Here is a 12,916-nt window from a genome sequence, read left to right as displayed (position 1 = left end):
GACAGCAGAATCATTCATTTCCACAGGAACATGTTGTAACTGCTGTTTGTAGAAGTCAAGTGGATCCACAATACTTATAATAATGGTGTCCTCCCATCAGCCCCAGGGAACTCCTGCTGCTTGATGGGATATGTAGTCCTTGTGTTAGCACTAGCTTTTGTGTCGCCACGTTGCATTAAAACCCCTCTCCAAGATATTCCATATCCTCTGTATTTTAAGTTGGACCTTCGGGAAAGTACATGCAAAAATTTAGTGAAAATCAGTTTAAGTGGTATTATGGGATTGATGAACAAACAAGCAGGCAAGCAAGCAGATGATGATTTTATTTATATACATTTATATTTTACCCATTTTACAGAGTGAACAACAAAAACAGCACACATTTTGCAGATATTGTGAAGGCAAAATTGTATTACAAATTCACAGAATTTACAATTAAAATCGGATCATTTCAGGGTGCATGATTCTAGGAAACAAATGCAGGTTGAAATGTAATTGAAGCAGTTTTCAGTGTATAAAATGTTGTATTTTGACCGTGTAAACACAGCACACCAAAAATTACATGGCCTATCTATCTATCTATCTATCTATCTATCTATCTATCTATCTATCTATCTATCTATCTATCTATCTATCTATCTATCTATTGATCATATATTCCCTTTCATCCATCTATCTTTCTATTTATTTTATAGTGTGTCATGCATGAGGATCACCTTCAGGTCTCATCTGAGGTAAGTGTTACCCCTCTAGGACAAGAGAGGGTGCTAGCACTAATCATGCACTCTCCCTTTTCTTCTACGGTGCTGAGAAGACATCAAGTAAGGGAAAATGACTCCACCCCTAGACGTCACCGGCCTATAAATTATGAGCTGGCCAGAAGGAGGAGTCAATCACCTGACCAAACAACCCACAAGATGGAGCTCTCTAGCCAGACCAGGACAGAAAGAGAAGCTTTATTATTGCAAGCCCAGGAGGCAATTTTGTTAAGTTATTTATATTACTTGCACAATTAAGTTCCCTTTTTTTTTACCTTAAAGGACATTGAAGTAAATGGGGATGTCTAGGTTGGCGCCCCAACATTTATTCTGTGGAATTATCATTCCTCACATGACCACAAGTGCATTTTATCTATCTATCTATCTATCTATCTATCTATCTATCTATCTATCTATCTATCTATCTATCTATCTATCTATTTGTTATATAGTGCCTTACACATCCATCTATCTATCTATCTATCTATCTATCTATCTATCTATCTATCTATCTATCTATCTATCTATCTATCTATCTATCTATCTATCTATCTAATGTAGCGCCTTTTTTTTCCATTTTCACTTTATCTACATGAACTGGCTTTCCCCTACCAGATTAGACACCCTGTCTATTTCTGAATAAAAGCCTTTGCAACTCTCAAGCTGCTTATACACATGTAATCTCTCTAAGCCCCTTATTAGGACCTAGCCCCTCCTCGTAAGCACATGAACTGAAGATGCCCTCATTAAACAGTCCGGCTTTGCAGTGACTCTGGTCAGTCTGATTGTTTCCAATTTTGGCAGACGTGCAGCTCTCACAATCCACATGAGACTGACTTTTCATAACAGTTCCCAATATTAACTGACTTCTAATGTATGACGCTGGTAACGCATCAACTGTAATAGAAAATCTGGTTCTGTCAGGAAGCCCTCTGTGATATTTATGTAAAAAAACATAATTATCCTGACACCTACTGGTAGAAGCAATATTGCACTTTGGAAAAAAAGTGCACTGTAAAGTACTGTAAACTGAATAGCATAATAATAATAATAATTCTTTACATTTATAGAGCTCTTTTCTCACTACTCCAAGCACTTTACGTAGTGAGTGGGGAGCCACTTCAACGACCTCTAGTGCACAGCATTAACCAGAATCATGCGAGGGCAGTATGGTCACCACACATGAGCTATTAGGTGGTGAAGTGGTGAGAGAAATAGTTAGCCAATTAGAGACAGGATATGATTAGGGGGCCAGAATGACCAGGCCATAGAGGGCAATTTAGCCAGACCCTACTCTTTACAAAGGATCTTTTATGACCACAGAGAGTCATGTCTTTGGTTTTATGTCACATCTGTAGGATGGCACCATATTTACAGCACTGTGTCCCCGTCATGGCACTGGGGTATTGGAATCCACATTCAGACCACCGAGTAGGTGCCCCCCTGTTGTCCTCTCCAACACCTCTTCCATCAGCAAGCCGAGCCTTCTCCTAGATGGTCTCCAATTCAAATACTAGCCGGGCCCAACCATGCCTAGCTGCAGGTGGGTGACCTGTTCTGAAGTGCAGGCGGTGTGGCTGCTGGCTTTAAATGTGCAGTAGTAGTAACTGTGATTTGGCATCAGTCCTGTGCCTTCCTGCATGTCTTGGTGACATTTCAAGTAGGAGATTGCTGCACTCTCAGTGGACATCACACTAAATATGCTTAACAGACCAATTCAAACTGCTGCACCTTAGGCGCCCCCTTCCGAACGTTCACAACGGCGTATTCTGTGCTTGTGCTGCCTGGTGAGGTTGGCTCTGCTGACTGCGCCCGCCTCCTCTGCTCCAATCGCAGGTGGTCCAGACAGGCATAGCTCACTTGGTGCGGCCCCTGCTGCTGAAGATGGTGTCTTTCGCTTTCCTCTCTGGCCAGCTTCTCGGGATGGTGTTCTTTAGCTGGCTGTAAGCTTACGCTGGTGTCACTCTCACCCTCATGGAATTTGCGGTTCCGTTTCTTGGGGACAGTCATCTGAAAAGAGATAGAAATCCCAATAGTCCATAACACTGGGATGTTTTCTCAGCGAGAGAAGACCATGTGGCAACATTCAAACCTATGATAGGACATCATTGTCATGTGTACAATGTAAAGAGAAATTCTTAATTGCATGTGCTAATCAACACGTGACATGTCGAGTTGGTGACACTTAAGACTGCAGTAGGAAAATGTCCAACCTGGAGCGTTTAAAATGTTCTGTTGTTTAATGACAATCTGACATGTAAAGCATCCATTTATTATCAGCCGCACTTAAAGCATAACTTCAGTATTCTTCAAATTGAAGTTATACAGTAACTTTTTAATCATGGAGTATATTAATTAGCTATATGAAACTTTTCTAAAGTAAAGCAAACATAATATAATATATATTATATATACTGTATAATATATTATTATTATTATTATTATTATTATATAAAATAATATATATATATACACACATATATAAAAATGTATAATAATATACATATATATTATATACATATAATAATAATATATTTTGTGATGGATTGCAGCCGGTGCCATTACCCAACCAGGACATCTCCGTAATGGAAGGACAGGGCGGTTGACTTATGAAGGGTGTTATCTCCCCCAAACCCCCCTGGGGTTGAACAACCCCCGAGTCCCATGGGGTGATTTGGGACTTGGTATTGGTAGGCTCAGCATTGTTGGGTTCCACAGATGCCACCAGGGGGAGCTGCAGAGGCCTACTTTGGGCTTCCGCCACATTTAGAAAGTAATTGCAGGTCTCTCAAACAAAGAAGAAGAAGAAGAAGAAGAAGATTTTAGATACATTTTAAAAAACACATGAAGTAGAAGAAGGAGAAGGAGGTTTTAGATACATTTTCAAAAATTGACAAAGAAGAGAATTTTTTATACATATTTTCAAAAATTGAAGAAGTAAGATTTCAGATACATTTTCAAAAAATGATGAAGAAGAAGAAAGAGAAGATTTTAGATGCATTTTCAAAAATTGAGGAAGAAGAAAAAGAAGAAGGAGAAGGATATTTCAGATACATTTTCAAAAACTGAAAAAGAGGAAAAGAGTTTCAATAAATATTATAAAAATTCCTAAAATCCTGATTTTGCTTTGTAATTATGCTGTGTTGTTTGAGTTTTGTTTGATTTGCTAAAAAATAAATTTAAGCATAAGGCTGCAAAAAATTAAAAAAGTGAAGGGGTGTGAATTCTTTCTGAAGGGGAAGAAAAAGAAGGATTCCCTTTAAAGTTTAGTAGGTTTAGTACAGGTGTTTTAACATACAGTAGAGTGGTTGCGCAGAGCTGTCATTCCTGCTTCCCTACACTGAGGTCTCCCTGGAGTTCGCGTGTTCTCCCCATTTGTTTATGGATTTATTGGCATCCGTAAGTGTCAGTGGGTTTACTCTGTCAAAAAATGTTGTCCTCAGTTCTTTTTTTAACCATTTTCCAACTGGGAATGAATAAAGTATATCTAATCGAATTGAGTCTAATCTAATATTCTCAGATAAGAATGACTTGGCTATGCGTTAAAAAATTCAACAACTGGTTTGCCAAGTCAAGTGAAGTCAATTCAGGTAGCTTTGTCATACCATCAAACCGTAAAGAAGTTCACCATAGAAAGTCACATGACCTTCAGTATACACTGTAGATAAAGATTAGCATGAGAGAGGCATGAATATAATGAAACAGACAAGAAACATATTTCTTTTTTAATTTTTTTTGTATTTTGCATGCATAGTAACCTTTTCCTCAATTTTTTTGATTTGTTCTTTTTTTGAATTCTCATTAAACCTTAGAATGTGGAATTTCTTTTGTTAAGGCTTTGATATATGATGGATCCCTCTTTGCTAAATCAGTAGCTGCTCGATGTTATTATATTATTATTTTATTACAGTCACAGCATGAAGAACGAGCCACCATTACAACCGACTGTCTGCAAATGATGTGGCGTCTTCACCAAGCGTCTCAACTCTAAAGCTTATCAAACGTCATGTTACAAGTTACAGCCTCAGCTAATTACAGCCAAGCAGAGAGAGTCTTACTTTAAATACTTTAAAATATTTTATTCTCGATTATTTCATTAAAATATTTCAATAAACATCCACAGTCTTCCAAGTTTGAAATCATTTCCTTTACTCACGTTTAAAGAGACATCCTCTTCGTTCTGATTACTGTAAAACAAGAGAAGAATGAGAAATTACAATTAAAAAAATGAATTGGAGAAATTTCACCTTCTCTTGTCTTCATTGCCTATTAGCCTGCTAAAGGTTTTACTGAAAATGCACATTTATTGAGAAACACCTGTAATGGTCATCATGGCCGGCTCATGCTACAGGAAACTTTTACTGCTCAAAGGTTGATCTTTGATGGCTCACAAGACTTAAATGACAAAAAAAAATTGTCATTAATGTTTCATTTAAGAATCGACTTTGTTATAAATGCTGCTCCTAAAATTCCTTAGGAGAAATGAGAAATGAGATGCTAGATATGAAGGAGATTCTTATAAACAACTTTGTCACAGAAGTTTCTCCTAACATTGTAGCGGGGCTGCATGACTGCAGATATTTAATGTGTGTCTTGTGCTGAGTCGCGTCTTTTTTGCATCGTTGCATTTAAATCTGATGTGTGTTTATGTAAATGTTGTCCCCGGGAAACAAACAGGGAAGAATGATGCAGGGAAGCAGCAACCCCAATACTGGTATTTCCTGTTGATACACCAATTTCATTTGAGATGTTTTAATTTAAACGAGAGGAGGGAAGTATCAAAGGAGGAGAACAGGAGATCAAGAGGAGAGAGGAGCCATTTCACATTCATTTCACCAAATCATCATTTACCTTTCATTGCGCAACCTTACCATCTGCTTTTTTCATTGACCAGATCATCAGTACGTCAGCCATTGCGGAGAAACCCCGGGGTTTGGATTTATTTCAACCACTGCCAATTACTCACACGGTGAGATCGTTTCGCATTATATCTGGAAGGAGCAAACTTAGCATGTCGAACAGTATTTCATTTAATTCAGGACTCGCAGTTAGGAGACCCGGGTTTGCTTTCTGGGTCCTCCCTGTGTAGAGTTTGCATGTTCTCCCGATGTCTGCGTGGGTTTTCTCCCACAATCCAAAGACATGCAGATTTGGTGCATTGACGATCCTAAATTATCCCTAGTGTGTGTGTGTGTGTGTGTGTGTGTGTGCCCGGCTCGGGGTTTATTTCCTGCCTTGCGCCCTGTGTTGGCTGGGATTGGCTCCAGCAGACCCCCGTGACCCTGTGGTTAGGATATAGCAGGTTGGATAATGGATGGATGGATGGACATTAATAACTTTGGACTTGTTCTATTTCACCATTTATTGCAGTTTGTTTTGTGTTCTGTATTTATTCCTTTATTTTTTAAGGACAAGGGAGGGCTTTGTATTGTTTTGATTACTTTTATTTGTGCGCTTGTTATAAATAAATAAGATATATATAGCGTCTTTCACTTGTGTCTTTGGGCTGGTGGGAGAAATTGTATATATGTATGTTTCATATATAAAATATTGCAGATATTATATGTATGCATATCTAAATATATATCACAGATTTTTCGCTGGTTCGCGGATTTCTGCTGACAATGATTCTTTCAATTTATGGTACATGCTTCCTCAGTTGGTTTGCCCAGTTGATTTCATACAAGGGACGCTAATGGCTGAGAAGCTACCCAATCAGAGCACGTATTACGTATTATATAAAACTCCTCAATGATATACAATATGCTTCCCGTGCGGTGCTTCGCATACTTAAAAGCCCAACATCACGTATTGATTTTTGATTGTTTGCTTTTCTCTCTCTCTGTCTCTGACATTCTCTGCTCCTGACGCGCACTCCTTTGAAGAGGAAGATATATTTGCATTCTTTTAATTGTGAGACGGAACTGTCATCTCTGTCTTGTCATGGAGCGCAGTTTAAACTTTTGAAATAGAGACAAATGTTTGTTTGCAGTGTTTTAAAGCCCCTGACTCCTGTGTTTCTGTGCAAATCTGTGACCCAAGCGTGACAATATGAAAATAACAATATAAACGTGTGGTTTTTACTTCATGAATTTTCACCTTTCACGGGGGGTTCTGGAATGCAACCCCCACGGTGAGAGGAGGGATCACTGTATGTATATATATATATATATGTATATATATATATATATTATTGATTGCCTGTTTGAATCCAATATATATATATTGTCACAGGCAGCTGGGGGCCAGACCCAACCAGGACGCCTGGATGGCCCAGGATGTGGCATATACGTCCTCCAGGCCATGAGGGGGCAACCGCCCTGGATTGGGAGAGAACCACGGGAGAGGAGCATGGAGGCTCAAGCCTGTTGGGGCCTGTGGCCACCGCCAGGGGGCGCCCCGAGTATCATGGAGCCCGAGAAACATTTACTTCTGCCACAACAGGGAAGATGGAAGAAGAGTCTTCCAGGGAGGCATGGAGTGCTTCTGGATGCAAGAGCAGCACTTCCACCACACCAGGAAGTGCTCCTGGAAGAGCGTCATCAAGGACCTGGAGCACATCCGGGTGGAAATAAAAGGGGCCGCCTCCCTACAATCTGTGAGCTAGAGTCGGGAGTGGGAGCAGGACGAAGGAGAAAGGAAAGGTGGCCCAGGGACAGTGAGAGAAAGGCCTGGATTAGGGTTGATTAGTGCTGGGAGCACTGTGTTTTGTGCCGGACTGTGTTTGTTTTATAAAGCTGTGGTCTCAGTTTTGTGGTGTCCGGGCATGTCTCACTATATATATATATATATATATATATATATATATATATATATATATATATATATATATATATATATATATATATATATATATATTGTCACGCACGCACGCAGTAGGAGACCGCTGGACGGATTTTAACACACCTGGGAAAACATTTGCCGGCAGGAAATGGCGGGGTACTAACTTTCTCCCTGTGCTTTCTTACAGAAAAAAAGACGCTCTGCTGCCATAAGTCGGCTTTGCCCACACTATGTTTACTTCCGCCCTTCCTCCGCCATCTTGTCCTGACGTCATTGGTCCCAGCATCCCTCACGGTTCCTTCCCAGTATTCCTTCACTTCCGGCTCCTCCCTCATAAAATCGCCACACGCCATGCTTCGCGCCTCGCATTTGAACTGTTTAGTTTATGTTTGACCTGCTTTTCTTTTTGCATTATTGTGGATCATCTACAATATACGGGCTGGAAAACCCCAAACCTTTGTGCTGTCTCCTTTGAATTATTACAATATATATATATATATATATATATATATATATATATATATATATATATATATATATATATATATATATATATATATATATAGTTATCACTTTTCAGTATATCTAGGGATCTGGCCTGGCAAGGTTGCCAGTTCGAATCCCGTAAATGCCAAAAGGGATTCTGCTCTGTTAAGCCCTTAAGCAAGGCCTTTAACCTGCAATTGCTGAGCACTTTGAGTAGTGAGAAAAGCGCTATATAAATCCAAAGAATTATTATTATTATTATTATTATTATTATATCTGCACTTCATTTTACACTTTGACTTGCATTGCCTGTTTAATTGTCGATTGGGGGAAAGGACTGCTTGTAAGGGGTACGGCTTGGTATTGTCTTTAGATTCCTCAGTTTAGCCAGGCCACTGGTCTTGGTTGCGTAGTTGCCACTCTGGGAAAGGGGTCGGCCATTACAACATTCCTCAGGACAAATAGCCATAAGACAGAAAGGAAACATGAGGTATGGCTGATGTAAAAGGTGTCCAAATTGAGAATTTGGTTTGAAAAGCCTGGTATATTTTGTGAGATCACTTCCTAATCTTGTTTTCATCTCTTTTAGGACTTCATTATTATTAGACTGGTGCTTTTATCCAAGGTGTCTTACAATACTCTGGTGGGCTGGTTTTCCAGATATAGCACAGGCAGACAAGTGACTTTCTTTTGGTCACACAGTGGTGTCAGAAGTGGGATTTTGACGCACAACCTTTGGATTCTTCTACCTCAATCCACAATCTCAAATTCCTCTTCTTGACTTTAAGACCACTATGCCACACAGCTTGCCTTTTCTTCCGGAATGTGCCTGATCTAACTGGAGCACAGCAATATAAATTAGAGCAATTATGAGTTGTGAGGGTTACAGCTTTGTAATCCTAGTAAAGTGTTTTATTAATACCGTCCATACATTTCATTGTATATTACTAAGCACATGATACAAAAACTGAAAAAAACTGAAAAAAAAACAAGACTCTACTTGTTTGAGCCTTTTATGTGATTTTTTTGATATTTCCACATTCATTCAAGAGGAGACCCTTGTGAGAATGCCGGGGTAAAGTTTTCAGGAGAAAAATCTATTATTGGCTAACCGAACAGATCACAATAGGCAAGCTCCTATAATTTACAGAAGGGACTTGAGTGGCCTCGTTAACTTGCCTATTGTGATCTGTTCAGTTGGCCAATTAAAGGGGTCATTTTGCTTGACTTTTCAGCTCATCCATAATGGCTAACAGGGCCTACTACTACTACAGAAGAAAGAAACTGGGGACAAAAAACAGTGTCTCCATTTAACTTCCTTCTGATCTCATTATTGTCGAAGAGAACCCAAAGAGATATCAAGGAGATCGCTTTTTTCGATTTTTCCCTCTTATGGTACTGCATAGATGGCACAAGCCGTCACCCAGAGGGCTTCTCCATGGTGAGAGTTGGAAGGAAGTTAAATCATGCAATGGCAAAGGAGGCCTTTGAAACCACAGGGAAGAAACACAGAGCAGGGGAGCTTATGCAGGCAAAGATGGGTTTACTAAACCGTAACATACCGGTCAATGAAATGTTGGAACGGACCCTCAAAAGCTTTCAAAAATATCCAATCTGCCAGTGAATATTAGGAGTGACATTTGAAATCCCCCACAAAATCAACACAGACCCTTCTCAAACTATCCCAACGCCCCCTTCAATTAGCCTAACAGATCCCCTCGCCAGCTCTTAACATGGAATAATTCGGAATATACGGTGACAAATGAGGCCATTGAGGTCTTGGTAAAATTCCCCTTGGGTGATAAATGCACAGAAGCCGGCCATGATGATGTCCACTACTGTTGGATTTGCTTTTTAATTATTCGAGGAGTGAAGTTTGGTTATGTTGAGTCCTAGAAGCATAGCTGTAAGAGTAGAAAGAGGGTTAGAAGGTGAGCAAAGTAGTGTCGGCTAATAGGAAGAACAAGCAGTGGTGTTTGTCTATTGTGATTAAAATTCTGCTCCAGGGTGACTACCTCTTGGCAGCCAGTTGGCAAAGGCAGCCCAATAAAGACATAAAAGTAATAAATGTGGGTGGACATTTTTGTGAACAAAGTCGTAAAATGCTAAGAGGGCATGCCCTTCCATCTACAATGATGGTTGAGATCTTTCAAGGTTGCCATTGCCAACTGGAGCTTGAATGACTTTTAATAATCTCTGTTAAAGCAAGCAAGCCACGTCCATCTAAGAAAACTCGTAAAGCTGATTACCCACACCGTACCTCAAGTTGATGTCTGACTGTGTCCTCAGACAATACCGTCTGTGTGAGATGAGAAATGACATCATTAACACCGTGACTGGTTTAATTTAGAAGTATCCATAAAACTATCTGAAAACTATTGTGTTATAATCACCATACATGCAGCTTTAGATAATAACCATAGAGAAGCAAGCTGTCCATAACAAAGTAAAACTAAATCCACAGAAAAGGAGTCTACTTTGATTACAGCAGCGGCAAATGTAGATAAGGAACATTTGAAAAGTTAGACCTCTTATAAAACTTAAAGAGTATGAAGCATTAATTCCCACTTTTGTTAGGTGGATACCAATCGACTGCAGTTAGTTCAGTCACTTGGCAAGCAACTTCTTTAGATAACCCACATAATTACATTTGGATGCCCAAAGCTGTGCACCGCCATCTTATATAGGTGAGGGAGATGACATACAATAATATGTAATGGGGTACAGCGGTCATAAATAACAGCACATCATCACTTGAGCAGCACACGGTCAAAGTACCTGTAGCGAGTGGAGATGTTCTTTCCTAAAACGGAAGAAGAAAATAAATTAATTAATTAAAAGAATGTTAACAGCTACATCATTTAACAAATAAACAACTGAGCACACAGTCTTAATCATCGTTCACGTGTTTGTTAGTTTAACGAAATGCAGTTTGAAAATGCATTATGGTTTTCAAAAATGAATGCTGAGCAGTGCATAAATGTGGTGGTTTCAGGAAATATTCAGATCCCATCAGTTTTTCACATTTTGTTATGTCACAGCCTTGTGCTAAAATCATTTAATTTATTTTTCCCCTCATCTAGCGGCATTTTGTATCGTAGAATAACACAACAAAAACTGGATTTGAAGAATTTTTGCAAATTTATTAAAAAGAAAAGAAAAGAAATTAATCACATTGTCACCTGGTAGTGCCTTGAATGTTGTGGTTGGTCATTGTGTCTCTATGCTGTATGTGTGCTATTTTGTAGGCATCATTCACACTCAAAAGTCAAAGACAGTTGTTTTCTCTTACCCTGAGCTCTTAAGAAACAATAATGGATTAGGACTCCAGCCAGAATCACACAAATGCAGACGGCCACAGATATGTGTGGGATAAACGAAAGTTCATCTTCGGCATCTTCTGTGCTCGCATTCTGGTTGCCTGCCAAAGAAAACAAAGATGAATTACAATGCCACTGCAAGCGTGGAGGTCGGAAATTCACTCATTTGCAGATATTACTTACTTATTACTATATAATAGATAGATAGATAGATAGAGAGATAGATAAGAAAGACACTATATAATAGATCAGGACACCCTTCTGATAGGAGGACTAGGGAGAGAACATGTCTACAGCAATACCTCCCCTGGAACACGAAAGGGCAGACCTTAGAGTTTAATTAAATAGTACACTCCTAATCCCATTTTTATGTTTAATCAATATTAGAAAATGTTGAACTTAAAAATAAAATGTTTACAAATACGCATCAAATACAAGCAAGTTAACGCCCAGGTTAAAAGATAAATGCTGTCAACTAGATAAACAAATGTGAGAGAGGGCCAAATCACACTTAAACCGGAAAGTGACTCCCTTGAGAAGCCTCATTTTCATTTGTTTCCGTTTGCAGCTCAGTTTTCTGTTGGCTTAAAGTAATGTCTCCTACTGTAAATGAGGAGCACTTGAAATCCCCGCAAAACAAATATAGAACTGTGTGACATGGGGCGGTTTTGCTGCATGTCAGCACTCATGATATTTATTTACAGAAATCTGAGGTATTAAAGGGGAACTCCATCTCTCTATGCACCAAATCTAAAAGAAAATGTCTGAATTTAGTTGTAAATTAGACTCTCATTGGAACCTACAGGAAGCGTTTAGAGGCTGTAATTTCTGCAAAAGGCGGATCTACTAAATATTGATTTCATTTCTTTTTTGTGGTGCCCAAATTTATGCACCTGCCTGATTTTGTTTGAACAATTATTGCACACTTTCTGTAAATCCAATAAACTTCATTTCACTTCTCAAATATCACTGTGTGTGTCTCCTATATGATATATTTAACTGACATTTTTTATCGTAACAACTAACGATTTATACAGGAAAATAATGACTATTAACAACAGCCCGGACACAGACAGACTGTGCTGGGTATTATTTCCAAGTCATCAAGTGAAACAAGTCTGAGAATGGCATTGAACTTTTGATAGAACTCAGATACACCAAAACAGACTTCAAATTCAGAATCCTTATAACAAATATAATGAAATAATAAAAAGTACAAAACATGTATTCCAATCATAATGGGTATATTCCGTGAAATTAGAGCAATAAGATGGGACCAGTTATTGCCTATTGTTCTGCCGAAGAGACACCAACTGATCTTTTGCCAATCCAGAAACAATACAGAAGAATCAAAAACGTAAGTCAGAAAATTGAGAATGAAAAACACCAAGAAGCGCACATTCGCCCTTTTTAGTTCATCCAGTTTATAGCAAATCTGCGCATAACTTGACCCTTTATAGGGTTACGGCGATGATGTCACACAATCTCATTGCTGTGGAATTGTGGGACGTTGCCTTGGCAACAACAGACACGAAGATCACTAAATGGCTCCACCCATCAATATTCAAA

At 39.0% G+C, this 12,916-nt stretch overlaps 1 protein-coding gene across 2 annotated transcripts in view; it reads right to left on the bottom strand.

Annotated features, from left to right (window-relative positions):
• Positions 1 to 2,013: 2,013 nt before the first annotated feature.
• Positions 2,014 to 12,916, bottom strand: part of LOC120538058 (tyrosine-protein phosphatase non-receptor type substrate 1-like) — a 30,718-nt gene continuing 19,815 nt past the window's right edge. Inside the window, exons 3-7 of one of the 2 annotated variants that reach the window (XM_039767463.1) lie at positions 11,320 to 11,448; positions 10,806 to 10,830; positions 10,288 to 10,326; positions 4,915 to 4,945; positions 2,014 to 2,768 (exon numbers count right to left, since the gene is read on the bottom strand). In XM_039767463.1, coding sequence (XP_039623397.1) covers positions 2,463 to 2,768; positions 4,915 to 4,945; positions 10,288 to 10,326; positions 10,806 to 10,830; positions 11,320 to 11,448 — 530 coding nt within the window. In that variant the 3' untranslated portion in view covers positions 2,014 to 2,462. The remainder of the gene's footprint in view (positions 2,769 to 4,914; positions 4,946 to 10,287; positions 10,327 to 10,805; positions 10,831 to 11,319; positions 11,449 to 12,916) is intronic. The other variant, XM_039767465.1, reaches the window with a different exon arrangement.

Source organism: Polypterus senegalus, chromosome 10 (assembly GCF_016835505.1).
Source record: "Polypterus senegalus isolate Bchr_013 chromosome 10, ASM1683550v1, whole genome shotgun sequence".
Lineage (NCBI taxonomy): Eukaryota > Metazoa > Chordata > Cladistia > Polypteriformes > Polypteridae > Polypterus > Polypterus senegalus.
This window is presented reverse-complemented; position numbering and strand designations above follow the sequence as displayed.